We start from the raw sequence: 21,648 nt of genomic DNA on the forward strand, positions 1-21,648 counted from the left end.
TTTTTGGCTAAAAATGGCAAAATGAAAACTAGTGAAACTGAAGGAGATTCAGGTTGTCGGGCCTCAGATGGTGGAGGGGGGTCACCTTCAGGGGCAGCACGTCCATGTATGAGGATTTATTAGATCATCATTAATGCAAAAAAAATAAAATAAAAAATAAACACTCTGGCCTTCAAACGGTGTGAGGCTGCAATCTCCTACTCCACCACTAGAGGCCAGTAACTCCTGCAGTTTCATCTGTAATGTGCGTTTGAAGAGATCTGGTTCTGATCAGACCAGAAACGGAGCAGAGAAACCTCAGACACGCCTCCGTTTCAGACAGAACTTTATGTTTCTTCAGTTACAATAATTAGCGTTGTCAGACATAAATATAGGAGGGAATCTTTGCACATTTACAAGTCATCTCACAGCATGTACAGACATGGACGATAAAAACAAAAAGTCTTTTAAATAAAAGATTATTTGTAAAATATTCATCTTTTTCTGTCAGAACAGGTGATTGGATCACAAAAAAAAGCAGGTGGTGCAAACTGAAAACACGGCTGTTACAGGCATCGAGTCCAAGGCGTAGTCTGAGCCCACAGAGAGGTCCATGAATGAAGGCAGAGCAGGCAGAAGTGCAGTCGCTGTTCAGTTGTAAGGATAGCAGGAAGTAGACCCGGCCGGGAGCTGCATCTAAACAGCTGATTTTCTGTTTCTGTCTGGAACATCGAAAGTGTTTAAATACACAAAGTAGTGCAAGAGCGTTTAGAGTTCATGAAACCCCAGCTTTAGACAGAGCCTAGCACTGAGCATGGACAGCTTTAAGAAGCCGTTGTGTGTCACAGGTCAGCTCCACGCTCCGTGGATGTTCTCACACCTGGACGGGAAACGTCTGAAGGACAGGAAGACCGCAGACATGCGTCAGGTGAGACTCCCGCTTTCGGAGAGGACCGGAGCCGGACGGCGGTCTGAGCCTCGCTCAAGTTTAATACAATCATGGAAGACTGGTGGGCTCCGGGATATAGACATAGCCCAACACACACTGACAACAAGGTTCACCTGAAAGCTAATTTCTTCTGAATGTTTACGACTCAGAACGGAGGAGGAAAGGGTGCAGGCTAACGTCAGATCTGAGCTGGACTGTAGAAGTGTTTTTAATCTAACTAGTCTGTTTAAAAGCTGAGGTTTCTCCAGGGTCAGGTCAGAGGAGCAGAACTCGGCTGGGTTCCTATTCAGTCGATTCTATCAGTGCGACAGACGCCAGAGCGTAACTTTACAGACTAAATGTGTTCGTTCCTCTCTTTCAGGTCACAGGAATCACAGGAATCGGATTTTGTTTCTCCCTCTGGGCCGCAGTAGTGACAGAACCGGATCCTTCAGACCCGACAGCAGCTCTGCATCATTAGTCCTGGGTTTAGAACTCATTTAGTGAACATCTGTGAAGCACTACAACAGACGACAGTTACCATGGAAACAATCTTACAAGAATCTGGTCACATGGTAACTGAACCGTTTCCATGCAATAGTGTTTTCTGTTGCGTGAAGGGAAAGGGCGCAAGAGTTTAGGTCTACGTTCCAATCCAGGTCATAGACACACCCTGAGAATCTGCTGCAGAAAGAACACAGAGACCAGACAACACACTCCAGGACATAGCCGGCTCCATCAAAACACATTTTAAGACAAGGTGAGGAGTTACAGTCAGTCATGAAAAGTGTCTAAATCCTGGACCGGTGCAGTCTACTTAAAGTACATTCAGCATCATCACATGAATGAAGGACATCCGGCACCTTCAGCTTCCTCTCCACACGGAGACGTTTCACATCCTCGTGTCAGAGTCCAGCAGTTTGTCACGTCCGAAATGTTTGACTGAAGCAGTGAAAGCAGATCAGCTTCAGAACGTAGACTGACCCCACAGCAGCAGATGAGTGCAGGGAGTGGGACAGGAGTGCTGAGAGAGAAGAACGAGATGGAACGGATCCAGGAGATAGTCTCATCCAGAGCCGGCTGTGCTGCCTCCAGGACTGCTGCCCTTACTGAGTCGGACTAATTCTTGGGACAAGAGCTCCAGGTCCTGCAGACGGGGACACAGTGATCACAGAAACGATGTGAGTTGATGATTGAACAGTTCGATGTTTTGCTCTCCGTGACCTTAATCATAAAAAGGTATCAGTGTGTTTAAAAGAAGCTATCATGGCATCTAAGCCGCCACAGCATCAGCCCGGCTGTTGTTCTCAGGCGTCTGCGCAGGTTGGTTGTGCAGTCGGGTCTTTTTGGAATTCTTTTCTTGCAGATTTAAATTCTGTCCTGAAATGGTTCCAGGTTTCTGCTCTTTATACAGTTTTGGTGTCGATGTCGTTTGTTGTTGATACTCATGACCCTCTCTCATGAACGGTGACGAGCTTTGTACCCCCCCACCCCCCCCCAGCTCTGAGCTCTTATGATCCGTGCACAAACACACGTGTGAATAAAAGAGCAGCTGTGCTGTCCTGAACTCATGAGGGAAACAAAGTGAAACTCTTTTCCCTCGTTTTTTGGGGAAGTTACGTTCTAAAAACATCTCACGACGGTCAAACCCCCAAATTAAGATCACAGATGTCAGACTCTCACTACATACATGACACTTTACTCAGACAGACACGGACATTTTCAAATCCCAAATTATAACATGAAAACAAGGATCTCTGAAGAGCTGCACAGGAGACACACGGAGGAGATTGACTGACAAGGTCTCCAGCCAATCAGGATAAAGAACAGGGTGCGCGGTGAAAAAAAAAAAAAAAAAAAAAAGCAGCGGATCGCACTGAGACCAGGTGAACTGCAATGCGGTATTCTTTTCTATTCAACAGGGATTCAGACGGATGAACAGACTGTAGAAGACTGGAATAAAATGTCACTTTATATCTGGGTCTCGATCTGGTGGCCAGAATGAAAGAAAAAAGCTGAAAGTGTTTGAGGGCCGGGCCGAGAGTGCTGGAGAGTGTTTGGGGAGCCCTGCTGTGAGCTGAGTTTGACGGCTGAAGATGCTGAAACTGATAACTTAAAATGCTGAAGCTGATAACCAGCTAAAATATGAGCTGAAAGCCATTAGCGTGTAGCTAAAAAATGGCTAAACTTCAAAAACATCCTAAAAGAATTGAAAAGCCTAAATTAGCCAAAACAGCTAGCATGTTGCTGAAACATTAGCTGAACTCCAAAATAGCCTAAAAAATCTTAGTAAATACCAAAATAATCCAAAAAGCTGCAGAATGACAATTTTCAAAACTTTAAAACTGTAACTTTTTAACATAATTCTGAATAATAAAAAGGCAGGAATATTATTCCAGAATAAATCAACTTAAACCTTAAATAACTTTAATATTTTACTCTCCATAAAAATATATTTTGTCAAAATTATACAACTTAGAAATGAGCTCAAGATAACATCGGGTCATTAATAACAATAAAATAAAATGATCTGGAGGGCCGGATCCGGCCCCCGGGCCTTGACTCTGACACATGCGGTCTAGACACATGTCCTTACTCAGATCAGACGTGAACATCACTCATGTGACATTTCCCGTGTTCCCACACCTCTCAGCCCTGAACCTCCTCTGGGGCCAAACTCTTCATCCAGATTCTGTAGGAATGTAGAAACTTCCTCCCTGAATCAAACATGGCTGCCCTTCCATCAGTCTTGGTTCTCCCTCGTCTCCTATCTTTACTTATATCCATCATTCACTCCTCACTAACCTCTGGTCTCATCTCTTCCAGGAACACCTGAGAGAACGGCTGCACCTGAACTTCACCCCATGAACCAAAAATCCTCGTCCAGTCCGACACACGGAGGTTTCTTCAGCGTTTCCATGATGCTTCTCAGTTTATCCACGTCTGACCTTCACATTCCAGCTCTCCTTTGACACTTCAGGTGTCCCCCACAGCTCCGTCCAGGGCCCCCTCCTCTTCATCCTCTACCTTCTGAATCACTTTCCATAAAGTTTTCATTCATTTTCACTGGTTTTCTGATGAACTGCAGCTCTCTTTACAGCCAACCTCCTTCTTCTCTCCTCAAGCGTTTCCTCAAACTTCTCCAAACATGAAACCAAACTCCTCCACACCAGAGTCACTGTCTCTGAAGCTGAACGTTTCTCTGTCGGTGGTCAGGAAAAAGTCCACCACCATTGAAGCCTGCTGCTCATCGTCATGGAAACAGCTCATCTTTAGAACAACTCCAAATTCCTCACCAGCTAATGTATTCAGAGTCAGGACTTTTCATTCCTTCATGTCTTCATTAAATGAAAAAAATTGTTTAACTTTACCGCTCAAAAGAGGAGGAGCTTCAGATGAAACCAGCTCATGTGAGGAGGACTACCGAGTTCTCCACCACTCTGCTTCTCCTTAGCAAATATTAGCTTTAGAAAGCTTAGTGAGAATGAGTGAGCATTTAGTAACTGAGTACAAGCAGCTGAACAAAAGATCAGCTTTAAATCCAGCAAACGGAGCTGAAGTGTGTGCAGGTGTGTGCCGGACCTTCTGCAGGTGCATGTTCTTGGTCAGCTGCTCCTCCAGCATGTTCTGAAGCTTCTTGTTCATCTCTCTCAGGTTCTCATCTCCTGGTTTGACCAGATCTCTGAGGACCGAACCCAGACCTCCTCTGTCTCCCTGAGAGCCTCCGTGAGCTCCGACTGCACTGCTGGACACGTCTGAGGAGGTGGAGGAGGACGGCATCAGTTTCAGGGTTTCTGCGTCCTGAGAGGATCTGCAGCAGGAGGAGAGCTCACCTCTGCGGCTGTCCATCACGTACGTCTCGATGATGGCGCTCTTCCTGCAGATGTCCTCTGCCATAGAGGAGCAGCTCACCTCCAGGTGTTTCACCTGAAGGGGCGGAGCATGTAACTTTGTCACAAAGTCAATTCTGACATTTTGAGCTCAGAAGTTTGTCAACATTTCCATGTTTGATCTCTGAACAGAAGCTCAAGGATTGGACTCTTTAAGGACCTAAGAGTGAGATGATAGAAGGTGGCGTTCTTCTCTTTACTGTCATGAATCATTTATTTAAGGTTTTATGAGCCCACCAGGCTCACCTGAAGACATTTGCTTAATGCAGTTCCAAAATCTGCCGTTTCTTTACCCAAACTCTGGTAAACGAACAGATGAGGGCTGAATCTGGAGGGTTTGGTTGTCATGGTAACAGAAGGATGCGCTCACCTTCTCCTCCAGCATCCACTTCTCCTGCTGCACCTCGGCGAGCCGCTGGAACAGCTCGCCCACCTCGTCGTCGGAGAGTTCTGCGGGACGCTGCGACTGAGGGCTGCCGCCTCCGGACTGACGGAACCGCAGACGGACACGAGTCAGAGAGGAAGCAGAACCAGAGTCTTCATCACAGCAACAGTGTGGTTGGAAACACGCACACCAATGCACAGGTGACACACACGCCGGGGCTGGACGACACATCGATTTTAGGGATTCATTCAAATTTGAGTTATTTAGGGGAGTTTTTCATTTTTGTTTGGAGTTTGGTCTGCCCGCCGGGGGCGTTATGTTAAACTCACTTTACTTAAATAATTGTAGTTTAAAATAAATAAAACTTTAGATCAGAAAGTCATATGGTAAAAGTTTTAAGCTGCACCATTTTAAGACCAATATTTAAGACTTTTTAAGGCCTCATTTCCAAACGTTCAAATTCAAGACTTTTAAGACTTTTTCAGACCCAGTAGGAACCCTGTAGATGGTTCTGAAGTCAGAACATCTGACAGAATAAACAGAACCAGAACCAGCGGCTTCGCTCCACCTCCCTGTCCTGATCCGTAAACATGTCAGCATGGTGTCATGGTGTCATAGTGTCATGGTGTCATGGTGTCATGGTGTCATGGTGTCATGGTGTCATAGTGTCATGGTGTCATGGTGTCATGGTGTCATGGTGTCTGTCCAGAGCGAGCTGCTGCTGTTAATGTCATAAACAATCATGTTTCTCAGAGTTTAAAATGTTTGCTGGATGAAGAACCTGACACAAAGCCCGGTTCTGAACAGCTCAGTGACAGACAGACAGATGCGTTTCCAGGATTGGACTCTGAAGCCGTCATACCTTGTTCTGGCTGGAGGATGGGGTCTCCTTCATCATGTCCCGGTAGGAGAAGGAGGACACCGAGGACGAGTCTCCGGTCTGCTGGGTCCGGCTGGGACTGCTGATCTCTGACAGAACCAGTTCTTCAAGACCTGGAGGCAGAACCAGCCGATCCAAAACGGGTCAGTTCAAAGGGCACCGCGGTGACATAAAATCGGGGTATATCAACGATGGATGTACGGATCACTAGCGACAGTTCAACCACGTGTACCGCGTCTGTCTGGTCTGTTCTTTGTTGTTTTCTGATCGACCGGAAACTTTAAGGCCTTTTTAATCCCATCAAGTCCAGCAGTCTGAGTTTGTTTGTTTGTTTTTAAGAATTCTATCATGTTTTCATCGACGTTGTAAACGATCTGATCCGTAGAAACTGAATCCAGAAGCAGCGTGTTTCTGCAGGACGTCCTCTGGGAGAGTCCCTCTGACAAACAGCCTTCACCGAGATCCTGTTGGAGCAGAAACTGTCCGTTAAGCGGCGTTCCCGCCCTCTGAAAGGCAGGAGAGCGTCCACAGGCTGCTTTAAAATGTCTGGTTCTCAGCTTTGTGCAGAGGAGCCTGTTAAACATTCAGCATCGCTCATGAATTCTGCATGACGCCCAGCACATGCGTGTGCACGGCGGTGTGTAAAAGCAGACGGACAGCAAACCTTCGAGCTGTTCGGACGTGAAGATGCAGAAACTTTAACCTGAAACGGGGAGGAACTCCTGCATTTGTGCGTCCACGTGTCGGCAGACGCCGCCGCGTCCACTTCACTGATCCAACCAAAGCTGCACATGAAAAATGCAGAAGAAGTTCTGGACCGAGCCAGAACCTCCTGATGTCCGTCACGCTGAGCATCAGCCCGTCTGAACACACAGAGCTCAGCAGCAGTCCAGAGACGGCTTCACAACAACCACACACCAGCTTCAGTGACCCCGCAGGTGAGGGTGGGCGGGGCACCACGCAGTTTATAACAGAAAGTTTCATAAAAAGTGTTGATTTAGTGACCGCGCTGTAGCATTAGCATGTTTGCATGTTCGCCGCCTGATGTAAACACGGACCGGTTTATGGTCAGACAATAATTCACTGACCGGACTTTGGGACGTGGCGGATGAATACATGAGCTGATATTCTTAATCAGATAATTGGAGAAAACCAATTTAAGAAATCTGATTAACCCAGTGAGATTTCTCTCGTGTTCCTGCATGATTTCTATCGATGAAAAACGGCAGAAACATTCTTCTCTTCTTCCTCTCTTTATGTAGCAGTGAGGGTTCACCGTGACAGCCGTGAGGGTTCACCGTGACAGCAGTGAGGGTTCACCGTGACAGCAGTGAGGGTTCACCGTGACAGCAGTGGGGGTTCACCGTGACAGCAGTGAGGGTTCACCGTGACAGCAGTGGGGGTTCACCGTGACAGCAGTGAGGGTTCACCGTGACAGCAGTGAGGGTTCACCGTGACAGCAGTGAGGGTTCACCGTGACAGAAGTGGGGGTTCACCGTAACAGCAGTGAGGGTTCACCGTGACAGCAGTGAGGGTTCACCGTGACAGAAGTGAGGGTTCACCGTAACAGCAGTGAGGGTTCACCATGACAGCAGTGAGGGTTCACCGCGACAGCCGTGAGGGTTCACCGCGACAGCAGTGAGCCGTGATGACGCTCAGACCGGAGGCCGTACCTGTCCTGGTCTTGCTGTTGGTCAGGATCTCCTGCAGTCTCTCCTGCAGTTTGTCTGCTCTCTTCCTCTCCAGCTGCAGCTGCCGCTTCAGGTCCTTCAGCTGTGCACACATGCACACGCACACGTGCACTCATTTTTAAATGTTTTTATGCTTGGCTTCTTTTCAATGACTCGTGAAAGTGAAGGATTCTCTGGAGTGAACGGAGGACCCTGAACTCACCGCCGCACTGCCCTTCTTCTCCAGGATCCTCTGACCGTCCACCGTGTCTTTGATCTCCTGCAGGTCACAGAGGAAACGGCGTGTTCAGAAACACATTCTCTTTGTACAGACGCTCCATGTTGACCAGAATGCATTCAGCTCAGATGAAAGCTGGATAAAGGCAGGAAACATTCACCTGTGGTGGACGACCAAAGAATAAACTTATGCAAACAAAAGGACCTACTTTGGTCCAAAGAGATTGGATCTCTCGTACTTCGACTCTGGACAAAGAAAAAGCGGATTGACAATCATATTATTAACTCCTGCTCGTTTCCTGACAGAGTGGGGTGTTTCCCTTTGAGATTTGCCTTGTGACCAACCACAGAAGCTCCAACAGAACCATGTGTGCGAGGGGCTTCACCCCCCATAATCCTTCAGTTGACTGACCCTCCAACTTCATGTTTGGCAAAGTTCTGGGTATGCCATTACCCCTGGGGTGGGCAAACCTTTTGATTTCTGGGCCACAAAAGGTTCCAACATTTGACCAGGAGCTGATGTGTGGCGTGTTTTATTAATTATTAAGGCATGCTAACTTTGATTCAAAAAAATAATACATTTTGAAACAGGACATGTAGAATTTCTTTATTTTTGTGAAAAATGTGACTTTCTTATTTTAGTACCAACTGCACCAATTGGACGACATCTCTCAGAGAAAAATACAAACTTCAAGAAATGCTGCGTTCATGTACTGCTGGAATAATCAGAAAAGAGCCCGCCTGATTTAGAAATGACAAGAACTTCAGGAAAACATCAAATCTTAATAAAATTAATGAATGTGGAATAACTTTCGAGGCAGAGATCAATGTCATCAAACCCCAAACAGAAACATCAGATTGAAGGCTGTTGCTACCAGAAGTGTTCTGTCAAATGAGTGCATGAGTATTTCTCTTTATAGGATGCTAAAGCGAGCGGTCGCTCACTAAACACCGGCTGCATTGTTCTACTAACATTTTACAGCTTGTATTCAGATGCACTTTAAGCCAATTTCCAAAGCAAATGTTAAAATAAAATAGTTATTGAAATAAAATCGGAGATTAGATTTTTTCTCCACATCGCCCAGCTCTGCTGCTGATGCATGTTTGGGATAAGTCACCTGTCTGAGCGTCTCAATGATGTCGCCGTTTTCATCCCTCTGCTTCTTCACCTCCTCCAGCTGCTGCTTCACCTCCTCCACCTGCGACTGCTTCTCCTGAGGAACACAAACATTCATTTTCTCTGACTGCAGGTATCCCGACAGTGAGATGCACCAGTCTCTCTCTCTCTACGTCTGTCTTATAAACAGTTCTGAGCTGCTGCTGAGCTGCCTCTCCGCCGGCTCGTGTTCACACCACAGAGCAGCTCTGCAGTCGTTTCATCCATCGCTTCAGTAAACGGAGCGGCTCTCTGCTCTGCCGCTCACCTGCTGGTCCTCGGGAGGAGAGGACGCCTCGCAGCATCGAGGCCACGTCTGTACTCGGACCGATCAACTCTGAGCCTTCAAAACCTAGTAATGAAGTAACCAGGGTGTCTGTAGTCCAGTAATTGTAATTTATTACCAAAATTTGAACCGTAATTCGCTACGTTCCTCAAATACTGACAAAAGTAATCAGATTACAGTAGTTTGTAATCCGTTACTCCTACACTGATAATAAATGATGAGCTCTAACAAGAGAGCTGCTTCAGACAGGTGAAGCTCTCCATCGATGTTTGTGTCTGCAGCTCAGAAACCAACAGGATCTGTGTCATTACATGTTAAGAGTGGAGATTGAGAGGAAACACGTCTACAAATGTAGATATTATGATCATTTTTGTTTAAATCTTTTGTATTATGCATGAACACTCAGAAAAATGAACAAAACAAAAATGTATCATAACTTGATCAACAGTAGGAAGAACAACAATCAAACATGCATCAAAGAAACAGACACGAGTTAAATAAATGACTGCTGGATTTTCTGGAAAAACGTCTAATCAAGAAGAAGAAAACCATATACAAGTCGCACATTTGGGAGAAAAGTTTGACGTTTCAGAACAAATCTCAAGTCCAGCGTAACTAAAAAATAAGATACCAGAACACTAATCTTTGGATCTGCATAAGAAAAATATCAAAGTTTAAGAGGAAAACAATCAGATTCTTTTCCATGTTGGTTTTGAACAACACTTCTTCTGCTGCTGTCAGTAGCAAATACTTAGAAGAAGCAGCGCTCTCTAGTGGTTGTTAGAGGAAACAACTGCTAAAGAAAACTGGTCTTTACTGGGAAAATAACCACAAAATGAGCCTTTTTATGTCTAAAAGAAAAACACAAATTAGTCGCTCCTGAGTACAAGTCTGGCTAAACTATGAAAAAAAACTGGGAATTATACTCTGTAAAATACGGTATAAATAAGGAAGAATTTAACTAGCAGATTTGACTAGTACTGGAAATACTTTAAGTTTAGAAGAGTTTTTGTTAAACCAACTGATTATTAACCACAGAGAACAGCAGAAAAGCTCCAGTGAGAGGAAGTGAGCTCTGCAGACGCCTAAGTGGAACAGAAAGACCCGACATGTTCTCGCTTTACTTTGTCCCAGAAAAGTACTCATCAGGCTCACCTGACAATATTTGTTTGTGTAATCATACTTTGAGGGCTCGTATGTCCTCCGAACACACACGTGCACAGGAAGACGCTGCTCTGCCTGAGAATGCGGTCAAAGAGACGAGCGTACACCCGGAGCAGAGCGACAGAGCAGAAGACCTGCAGCTAATTACATCTCCTCCATCATTAATTAACTTGGCCTGCTCAGTTTCCTGGGTGAGCTTGAAGCAGCAGACCGGCGCAGGCCCCCGTTCATCCGTCTCCCACGTCATCCAGGCCGAGAGCGGCCAGCGTTTCTCATCCCCTCACTGATGATGAGGCTGCAGAGTCAGAGTTCACCCACGCTTTATGCCTCCACTCATTACAAAGGAACACGGCTCTTTTTCTGTCTTTCATTTGTCCACATCAGCTCATCAGAACTCCACTTCAACTTCCTGTTCCATGTTTCTGCAGGACACTTTCGTGTGTTTGTGTACCTGTAGTTGTAGTGTGTGATCTTTCCGCAGCTCCTCCGTCTGCTGCTGCTGCTGCAGAGCCGCCTTCTCCATGTTTTCCTGTTCACAGACAGAAGCAGATCAGCGGTAAAGCTCAGACCTGCATCCTCTCCTCCTCTGGTGTCTGAAGGTCTTCACATGGACATCTGTGGAGGAATCTGATTGCTTGAAACCTTTTTTTCTGTATTTTGATCTAGAATTTCCAAGATGAGCCTGAGAATGACGTTCATCCCAGAACCATTCCTGTCGGCTAAGAACAGGAGATATTCACACAGACTCACCCAAACTGGACAATAGAAGATGGAAAAACGTTGTTGTTGGTCTGATGAGTCTCCATTTCTGCTGCCACATTCAGATGGTCAGAATTTGTCTTCAACAACATGAAAACATGGATCCATCCTGCCTGTATCAAAGGTTCAGGCTGGTGGTGGTAGTATAATAGTGTGGAGGATATTTTCTTGGTGCACTTTGGCCCCCTTGGTACCAGTTGATCATGGTTCCAAGCCCACAGTCTACCTGTTGCTGACCATGTCCATCCCTTTATGACCACAGAGAACCATCTTCTGATGATAAGACTCCATGGAATCATCTCAGACTGTTCTAGAACAATGAGTTCTCTGGACTCTAATGACCTTCACAGTCACCAGAACCCAATAGAACCTTTGGGACGAGGTGGAGAACGGCATCATGGATGTTCAGTGGGTGAATCTGCAGCAGCTGTGATGCTGTCATGTCAATATGGAGCAAACTCTCTGAGGAATGTTTCCAGTACGTTTATTAATCAATGCTAGCAAGCATTAAGACGGTTCTGAAGGTAAAAGGGGTCCAGCCTGGTTCTAGTAAGTTGTAAGTCGTAAAGCGACCGGTGAGTATACAGAACTGTAGAATCTGAAAAATGGTTCTGAGAAGTCACAGAGTAAAACAGTTCAGAAGATATGAAGTTTTCTGGTCTGTAAGAGTTGGTTTTGTATTTTGAAGCCATAAAAATAAAAGCCAGGATCTCACCAGTGTTTTGATCATCTCAGAGGATCAGTAAAAAGACTGAGAAGTGTGAATATATCTCAGCATTAACACGTTTAAAAAGGGGGAACCGATTCAGACACTTTCTAAACTGAACGGTTCAAGGGAGCCTCAAACTCCCCGTCTGCTCCTGTTGGTACGGCCTGCAGGTCCTGGACTGATGGACCGATTGGTAGGACAGTTTCATGGATGGAGTCATCACTAGTGATTGCTATAATCAGTCTGTGAGGTCATTAGGAGAGGCTGCTGTTGGACTGAACCGTAGATCCATGGAAACAGGATGAGAATGATGCAGATCAGATGTTGGAGAAATTCCAGACCAGTTTAGAGAAGATTCATGTTTTGTTGGAAGAGGACATCAGGAGTTTCACTCGGGGGCCTTTGAGGCTGTTAGACAGGTGTACCACAACCCGACTCTGGGTCTCACCTCCGCCTCCTTCAGCTGTCTCTCGTACCATCCTCTGGTCCCCTCCATCGACTGAAGCTGAGCCTGCAGCTCCTCCACCCTTTGCTGCAAACCTTCCAGTTCCTTCGTTCGAGCCTGAACACACAGAGGTTCTTAATCAGACGAGGTTCTGTGGGACCCAGGACCCCGTTCATTCTCCCGTCGCTCTCCTTTACCTTTTCATCTCGCAGCTGCTGTCGGATTTCCTCCTCAGAGCGGTTCTTGTCTTCATGAAGTCCTCGGAGCTCCTTCTCGTAGCGAGCTCTGACAGCAAGAACCTGAAGGAGCAGAAAGCAGGATGAGACGAGCAAAGACACCAGCAGAGATGTGCATTGTCACTCTTTTACCCCATCAAACTGATATCTATGAGAGACGGGCTCTGATGGACAGCTCACCTCCTTCTCATGCTGCAGTTTCAGGTCAGACAGCGCCTCCTTGTGGTCAGACTTCTCCTGGATCAGCTGGATGGCCATGTCGTCCAGCATGGCCTTCCTCTTCTCGGCGGTCTGCTCACGCACACACATTCACGGTGATCCTTGAGGCCGTGCACATGCACAGGTGTGACGCTGTACAGGTGTGTGTTTCACCTTCTTGGCCTCGTCCAGTTCTCTGAGCAGCCTCTCCTTTTCCAGCCCTTCTTCTGTTAACTGCTCCAGCAGCTTTCTGTTGGCGAAGCTCATCTCCTGCAGGAAAAGACCCGAGAACCCTCAGCATGACGGGGGCTGCTGACACCCCCAGCTGCATTCAATAGAAATACGGGAATAAAACCAACGTCTAAAGAAAAGACAGAAAGGCTGGATGAGGAACATGCATGAGCTCTCCTGTTGGGAGCTCATGCATGTTCCTGAAGGGAAAGCATAAATAGAGCCAGTCAGAACTGATTCTGTTCAATTCTGTTTTTTTACGATTCTTTTAATCCATTCAATTGAATTTGATTCAATTACATTTTTAGTTTACAGATTTAGACACATTTGTTTACAAATACACAAATAATCCATATATATGTTTTGAAGATATTCATATTAACCAACGATTGTTCTGCCTCTCCTGGAGGGCGTTTCAGTTTGGCCACTAGGTGGCGTTTGTGCTATAAAGTTACACCTTATTCCAGAAGAAGAAAGAATGAGCAAAAATTAGGATTTAGAAATAATTTCTTTAAAAAATGTTTCCTTAAAAAAGTTTGGAAAATTCATATAAAGATGTTCATTTAGTCAGAATGTATGTTTAGGTCGACTGAGCGTTAGCATTAGCCATCTTATGGGAAATCCCTTTATACGTTAGCATCAAGCTAGCAGACTTCAGCTTTATGCATTCGACCGATCTCTATTTTTATGGATCAATTATTGATCTATTAAGCCTAGATTGATTGATCTGAATCAAAGTCTCTTTTTCTGAGAAAAAGACATTTTTGTATTTTACAGATGTTTAAAAAAAGGTCAACCATGAGTAAGAAAGAAAGGATGTGTGGCTCCTGACTGGACAGTCGACGGCCATGTTTGACGTTTGTTGTCTCTGACCTGCAGCTGAGAGTTGAGGTCATCTTTCTGCGCCATCAGAGCCTCCTGGTCGGCCCGCCGCTGCTGCAGCTCGGCCGTCAGCGCCTCCTGCTGCTCTCGAAGGAGGTTCATCTCCTGCGTCTTCACCGTCTGGATCTGAACACAGTTTAATGACGTTACAGCGATTATCAGACGGCAGAGCTTCACAGCAGAACAGCATGTGCACGGACTCGCACACAAACATGAATTAGAAGCAAAAGCAGGGAGCTGGGGGGGGGCAGGAGACAGACGGCGTCGGGGAAAGGAGGCGGCCCCTCACTGTTCAGGAGGATTGATGGCAACAGAAACATCTCAGACAGTCAAGATTGTTTTGAAGGCAGATGAAAGAAGCAGAGACTGTTAAAAACTGAAGTTCACAGCAGATCAACCACGGATCCTCCAGCACAGCTGTCCCTGCATTAGAGCTTGAAGAGCATTTCCACAGAACTAAACTGTTTCTAGAAGGTTCTTAAGTTTCAGCACTCCTCACAGTACGCGTGTTATTTATTAATTATTATTTTTGGTGCAGGAATATTTGTTATGTGTGTAGAAGTTCCACCTCTAAACAGTTTGATCTGTGAAAACAAATTAAACAAAAATGTTTTTGTAAAACCACTTCGGGGCTCCGTTAAAAAAACTTTGAAGTAAAAAAATGTCTTTGATTAGTAACTGTTGCACACCAGTTACTATCCAGATTTTTTTTTTTTTTTTTACTACTTTAATTTTTACCAAAAAAAAGGTCTGGTTAGTAACTGGTGCACATCAGATGGTCATTTTTTATTTCTAAAACTTGAATAAAAAAAAAAGTTCTGGTTACTAATTGATGCGCAACGGTCACTATCTGGGGCTCATCTGTTACGAACTAGAATTATTATTTTTTTTATTATTTTAATTTTTGGGGGGGAAAAAAATTTTTCTTCAATTATTTTTCTTCGATGTCCCTTTAGAGGCTCCGTACCTTGGGGAGTAATGCACACAAGCAATATTTTTAAAAACATGTTTTCTAAATGTTTCCCACCGTTTGGTTGAGCAGACAGTTCATGTTTAGAAAGGTTAAAAATCTGGAAAGAGTCACTTATAATGAGCTCAGATTAAATTTTAGCAAGTCAAATGTACACATTTCTGGGTGGGATTCATCAAAAACAGTAAAATAAACTTTTTGTAGTTTTCTTTTTAGATAGAATCACTGCTGGCATTACACTCCCTACCATTACATTTTCAGCATTGAGATTATCCTGGATGGGACAAGGTGTCTTTTATTTTGAAAGGAAGTCATGAAAACTTCTCTCAAGTTATAAACTACTTCATTCATTCATTCATTCATTTTCTTGTCCACTTCCTCCCTTTCGGGGTCGCGGGGGTGCCGGAGCCTATCCCGGCTACTGATGGGCGAAGGCGGGGTTTACCCTGGACAGGTCTCCAGTCTGTCGCAGGGCTAAACTACTTCATACTTAGGGAAAAATGTCTATTTTCTCTTTATTTTTGTTTTATTGTGACATAAATAAATAATCATAATAATAGTACAAATCAGTATCTTATTTTCTAAAGGGTGAAGTGAGACTTCATGGCTTCTACTGGGTTGTAGTTAGTTAGAAGTTGACTTGAAGGCTGCCGACCTCTGGCACAGTGGCAGAGTGTCTGCCTGTCATGGATTCAACAACTACTCTAGAAATAGGAATTACTAATGAGAAAAGAAACTTTTTCCTGTTTCTGTTCATCAAAAACAAAACTTGTGTTTTTTTATAAACTAAATGGAACCATGAAAGACAGAAAGTGGACTGAAGTCGGCGAATCATAACGCACATTTCAAATGACCTGCTGATAAATCAACCCCTGAGAGTGAAATGTGTTCTATCATTTCTAAAGGTCTCAAACGATCCATTAAAACATTCAGTAGAGGAAGCTGAATCCGTTTTCATGCCAGATACAGTCTGTTTATTCTGAGATCTCAGAGCTGAAAGCTTCTACAGCAGGAACCCGATGGAGTTTGGGGATGTCCTACAGCACAGGTTCTACCTGAAGATGTTACCTGTTCCAGAGCACACAGGTGGGTCCTCAGAGCACCTGTCCCCTGCAACATGGAATCCACATCTCCATTTAAAAGGCTGTGGTGCATTCATGATCAGAGTTTGAAAGTCCATCGAGAGGTTCTGGATAAGTTCTGTTATTTGAATCTATTTCTAGACTAAACTTCTACAGTACATGAGTCCAAGGTTAAGGTTCTGGATGAGTACCTGCTGGAGAGCCGACAGTTCAACCCTCAGACAAGAGTTCTCCTGAAAGATTACAAGATTACAATTCTGACATCTACAGGATCACGCAGGAACTGCAGACAAGAATCAAACTTCAGCTGCTGGTTCTGGTGTTGTACTGATGATTGACAGCCTCATAAAGGTTCCTCACTTTGGTCCCATCAACAACTACAAACATACATTATAGGATTTGTCATGCAAAGTGTTTATTGATGTATTGAACAGAAAGTCACAGTTATTTTCTAATGGAAGTAAAACAGACTGAATGATGGTTTAACCCTGCAGCAGGTTTTAAGTTCTAGCTTCATCTCCAGGTGGATACCATGCACTGAGAGATGACGGGACGTTTGTTCTACATCCTTCATTCTGTCAGCATGACACGAGTCCGTCAGACTCTGCAGGTGTGGTTACCTGTTCTAGAGCAGCTAGGTTTGTCCTCAGAGCATCGTTCTCCTGCAGAATGTTCTCCACCTGCTCCTGACTGACTGCGCTCTATGTGGCCGTGTGCAGTGCCACCACACCACAGGCAGGGGGCAGCAGAGAGGTGGCGAGGAACGGAGGAGAAATGTCAGGAAGAGCAAAAAGATAAAAGAGAAGTGAAGTTAAAAGGGGAGCAAAGCTTGAAAGGAGAATGCAACAGTTCAGTCAGCAGCTGGAAAACACTGTTCTGTTTTAATGTGAGCATTTAGAAGACTTCTTTAAGCCTTTAACACCTGAGCTCCAGTGTTTCTGTTCTCTGATTCACTGTCACTTTCCAATCGTTAACAGCCGCTTTTCTCCTTCACAATCTACTGGAATTATCCTGTTAACAACAGAAAAGTTACAATACGTTAAAGATTTAGTGTTTAAGCGTCACCAGCGACACCTCAGGTGTTAAAGGGTTAAAAAAATCCTTCTCCAGAGAAGTGACAGCAGAGCAGCTCAGAACAAAACCCACTCAGGATCAAAGTGGAGTTCACTCCACAACTTTCTACACAGCTGCAGATCGGGGCAGAATTCCGAGGGTTTGATTCCGTGTGTGCACGCGTGTGCAGCCGTACCGGTCTGTGCACGAGCGTGTTACCTGGTCCTTCAGGCTGTGCAGAGCCTCCTGGTGCTCCCGGTCTCGGCTCTGCAGCTGCTCTCTCAGCTCCACGGTGGTCTGATCACAAACACTTTCAGTCACTTCATGCATTCCTCGATGTTTCAAGAGAAGTTTCTAGTTTCTTTGAAGCTGCGCTCTAGTGTCTGGTAGAGCTGGGCGATACGACGATACATTTTAATGGATCATATTTTTTTCTCAGTAAAAAGTAAAAAAAAAAAAAAAAAGAAAAAAAAAGAACTGGAAAAAAATAACGAGATAAAAGCCAAAATATACTCTTCTGAAAAGTTTCAAAACATATATTTGATCAAACATCTATACAGTACCTCAAATCATAAATATACTCTCATATAAATTACATCAAAAATGTGCTCCATGAGGCCGACTTATAAAAACAAACAAAATATCTTTGAACTTTGGACACAAATAAAAACTAAAACATGTCGTTTATACGTCTTGAAACCAAATCTACAAAAACTGGGAGAGAAGAATGCTAGAAAAAAGTTTTAAAATTACCAAATCTATCTGCAGTTAACCCCAAAAATGCACATTTTTTCTTGCCCCCCCACCCCTAATGTCCAAATCTAATCCTAAATAAAATGCCTAAAATTAAACAATCAATTATTTATTTGGTACTAACCGATTTATTGAAACTGTGGGAACATTTTAATATTTAAAATAGTTATTATTATCCGTAGAACATGTACAGGCGAGGCTGCTTCTTTTCTGTTTAAAAATTGAAACTGAAGTTCCACTTACTGACATAAGTTCTAAAAAAATGAATTAGCGTTAACCGGAGCTTTAGCTCCAGTGTTTACAGTCTTTTGCTTAAGGTAACTCTTCAACAGTTGATGCATTTAATGTGACTCCAGCGGATTCTGAAGCGGAGAATCGCAGCCTCCCTGACATGCAGCTCTCACAGCTGAAGCGGGGATGGGACCAACGTGAATCAGCTGATTCTGCTGCGGAGAAAAGCGACGGATTTGTATTAAAATGTAACGCCTACAATGTCGTGTTTTGCAGAACCTTAGGGATGGAAAACTGTGGAGGACATTTTCAGGATTTGTTGTTAAATGATGGATAAAAAATCTCTTTAAATACTTCCGATTTTTTGAAACAAATGTTGTATATTGTGATATATATGGTTATTGTGAAATAAAATAATACATTTACGATTTTCTCCATATCGCCCAGCTCTAGTGTCTGGTAGGAAACCCCCGAGCAGAGCAATCTGGGAGGGGAGATGTGGGGCGGGCTCACCCGATTGGCCCCCGTCAGGTCCGTCTGCAGCTTCTGCATGCACGTGTTCAGAGCCTTCAGCTCCTCTTCTTTCCTCTGGTTGATCTCATCGATCTTCGTCCTGCAACACATAGAAGTCCTGATGAAGAGCAGATGATGCAGACTGAAGCAGAGACACTCGACCCACTAACAAAGGAGAATTAAGACGTGAAAAAGTCGAGAGTTTCTGAAGAGAATCGTTGGTTTGGTCTGGAAATGGTTTAAAGGTAAACCCATGTGAGGACTGAAGCATGCAGATGATAAAACCCAGCGGTGAGGACGTTACAGGGAATGTGAACTAGAATGACAGGAAGGGGCTGACAGCTGCTGTCGGTAACGGCTGTTAAAGTAGTCAGACGTGGTCCTAGAGATGTCTAGAAAGCATCATACAGATCCAGCCATGATGCCAGAACGCAGCAGAATTCTGGACGGGGTGAACTCTTCTGATGGAAGAGCTCATGCCACCATCCAGAGAACAATCAGAGGGAGCTCCTCTCAAGTTCTGGGGGGTGTTCGGGTTAAAAAACACAGGTTTCAGTGGAGTGGGTCTTCTTCATCAGCTACGAAACTGTTCTTCATCAACAATCAAAGCAGGACTTTAAAAAGTGCAGCAGTGAAGAGAAGAACATGGGGGTGAAGCCGCTGCAAACGAAGCTGAAGCACAGAGGTGCAGCAGTCAGAAGCTGAAGCACAGAGGTGCAGCAGTTAGAAGCTGAAGCACAGAGGTGCAGCAGTCAGAAGCTGAAGCACAGAGGTGCAGCAGTCAGAAGCTGAAGCACAGAAGTGCAGCAGTCAGAAGCTGAAGCACAGAGGTGCAGCAGTCAGGAGCTGAAGCACAGAGGTGCAGCAGTCAGAAGCTGAAGCACAGAGGTGCAGAAGTCAGAGGCTGAAGCACAGAGGTGCAGCAGTCAGAAGCTGAAGCACAGAAGTGCAGCAGTCAGAAGCTGAAGCACAGAGGTGCAGCAGTCAGAAGCTGAAGCACAGAGGTACAGCAGTCAGAAGCTGAAGCACAGAGGTGCAGAAGTCAGAAGCTGAAGCACAGAGGTGCAGCAGTCAGAGGCTGAAGTGAAACAAAAAGATGCAGCAGCTGAGGAGTTCTAGAGGTTCAGTTCTGACCTGCTGTCGTTGTACAGGACCTCCTTCTCCGCCTGCAGGCGCTGAAAACTGAACACAAACACGCTCATCAGTCTTTCTGTCACACTGGAGTGAAAGCAGAAGATCAGGGTTAGATTTTTTAAAGGCTAATGTTATTCACACAGAAAGTGATGGAAATTCATGCTGGCCACACATTACACGAGCAGCTAAGGTGCACATTTATGCATTGCTGCATGTGATTGAAGAGCGTCCAAGGCTGGATTTTATTCTTTGTGGCATGTATTTAAAATTAAACTTTAAGTCTCATCAGCTATCACGCTCTTCGATGTGTGGCGTGTTCTCCTCTGGAGGAGCAATGAGCTGCAGAAACCGCTGCATTCAGGAACCGTTTGGTGGTTTAACCCGATCTGTAGCCGTTACTATGACCTCTTTAACCTTCCTCTGGGTCCGTGTGGCCAAGGAGAAGGTTCAGCACATTCAGAAAATTACATGGTCACTTTCTGGTCTAAAATCTAGATTGTTCAATCTATTTAAATCTTCTAAACTGAGAAGGTGGAAGTCTGTTTTTCACAATCTGCTTCTGTACTCGGCCCATGTTTATGTTTAATACTGATCCTCCGTTCACACCTAACGCGACTTAAGCAGCAAATTTACACATTTTGCCGTGCAGCAAACATGCTCCTGCTGGGTGTGGGAGGAGCTACCATCATCAGTTTTTAGTTTCACCATCTCTGCATTGTGAAGGATGGATATTGATTACAGATATGGTTTATTTATTTTGCGGAGTTCTACAAAAGCATCAGTAATCCCGTCTCCATGTCTGACGCCGAATGACGGCGCTTTCAGCTGTACTTTTGTCTCTGTGACCAGCTTGATACTTGCTGTCGTTAGTCAGTAGAGGGAGAAAATAAAAAGAAGAATACAATTATTGTCTCCACACAAATAAGAACAAGTTTGGGAAGAGAACAAACGACAGAAATCCGTTTTTGTTGGTGTTGAACTCCACCTGTGATCACATGATCAAATCACTGGCCAAATCAGAGTTCCTGATTGGTTGAAGCCGATTCGTTCAGATATCGTAACTCGACCACAGATACCATTCAGCGTGAACACAGCTTTGTCTTCCAGAGTCGGGTTTTATTTTCAGTTGCGGTTCCTGTTAGTTTGTGACCTGTTAGGTCCTGATGATTCCCATCATGATGTGCTGAACCTCATAAACCTGGAGATTCTTTCCTGATGAATGAAGATCTCACCTCTCCTGCTTCTTCTTCAGCTTGTCAGAGAGCTGAAACACAAATAGACCGGTCAGCCTGAGGAGGTCATGGGGATGGTTGGTGGGTTGTTACAGCTGTTTACCTTCATCATCTCTTCTTGGAGTTTGGAGACTTCAGCCTGTTTGGACACCTGGGGGGGAATGAGAGCAGTTCAGACCATCAGCACCTCAGGTGGTTGGAGGCTTTGTACCAGCGTACCTGGTGTTCAAGATTCTTCATCACATCTACAATAGCTGCAATCTGGAATAAACTCGCATTTATTGAAACAACGTTTTTGTGCTTGTGTGAGAGTGCATGTGAGAGTGTGCATGTGAGAGAGTGCATGTGTGAGAGTGCATGTGAGAGTGTGCATGTGTGAGAGTGCTTATGTGAGAGTGCTTATGAGAGTATGCATGTGTGAGAGTGCATGTGAGAGTGTGTATGTGAGAGTGTGCATGTGTGAGAGTGTGCATGTGAGCGTGCATGTGAGAGCGTGCATGTGTGAGAGTGCATGTGTGAGTGTGCATGTGTGAGTGTGCATATTAGAGTGCATGTGAGAGAGTGCATGTGAGAATGTGCATGTGTGTGAGTGCATGTGTGAGAGTGCATGTGAGAGTGAGCATGTGTGAGCGTGCATGTGAGAGT

The 21,648-nt window shown here is 44.8% G+C and overlaps 1 protein-coding gene across 4 annotated transcripts in view; it reads right to left on the reverse strand.

Moving 5' to 3' along the window:
- Positions 1-308: 308 nt before the first annotated feature.
- The window catches only part of gripap1 (GRIP1 associated protein 1), a 31,672-nt gene continuing 10,332 nt past the window's right edge, over positions 309-21,648 (reverse strand). For 3 of the 4 annotated variants that reach the window (XM_024263865.2, XM_024263866.2, XM_024263868.2), the window contains 20 exons: positions 21,107-21,154; positions 21,004-21,035; positions 19,772-19,819; positions 18,638-18,737; positions 17,360-17,437; positions 16,708-16,788; positions 14,027-14,161; positions 13,097-13,192; positions 12,905-13,015; positions 12,686-12,787; positions 12,492-12,605; positions 11,027-11,104; positions 9,088-9,183; positions 7,956-8,012; positions 7,736-7,835; positions 6,045-6,175; positions 5,168-5,284; positions 4,741-4,834; positions 4,490-4,662; positions 309-2,054 (listed from right to left, as the gene is read on the reverse strand). In XM_024263865.2, coding sequence (XP_024119633.1) covers positions 1,974-2,054; positions 4,490-4,662; positions 4,741-4,834; positions 5,168-5,284; positions 6,045-6,175; positions 7,736-7,835; positions 7,956-8,012; positions 9,088-9,183; positions 11,027-11,104; positions 12,492-12,605; positions 12,686-12,787; positions 12,905-13,015; positions 13,097-13,192; positions 14,027-14,161; positions 16,708-16,788; positions 17,360-17,437; positions 18,638-18,737; positions 19,772-19,819; positions 21,004-21,035; positions 21,107-21,154 — 1,872 coding nt within the window. In that variant the 3' untranslated portion in view covers positions 309-1,973. The remainder of the gene's footprint in view (positions 2,055-4,489; positions 4,663-4,740; positions 4,835-5,167; positions 5,285-6,044; positions 6,176-7,735; positions 7,836-7,955; positions 8,013-9,087; positions 9,184-11,026; positions 11,105-12,491; positions 12,606-12,685; positions 12,788-12,904; positions 13,016-13,096; positions 13,193-14,026; positions 14,162-16,707; positions 16,789-17,359; positions 17,438-18,637; positions 18,738-19,771; positions 19,820-21,003; positions 21,036-21,106; positions 21,155-21,648) is intronic. The other variant, XM_024263867.2, reaches the window with a different exon arrangement.

Source organism: Oryzias melastigma, linkage group LG7 (assembly GCF_002922805.2).
Source record: "Oryzias melastigma strain HK-1 linkage group LG7, ASM292280v2, whole genome shotgun sequence".
Classification (NCBI taxonomy): domain Eukaryota; kingdom Metazoa; phylum Chordata; class Actinopteri; order Beloniformes; family Adrianichthyidae; genus Oryzias; species Oryzias melastigma.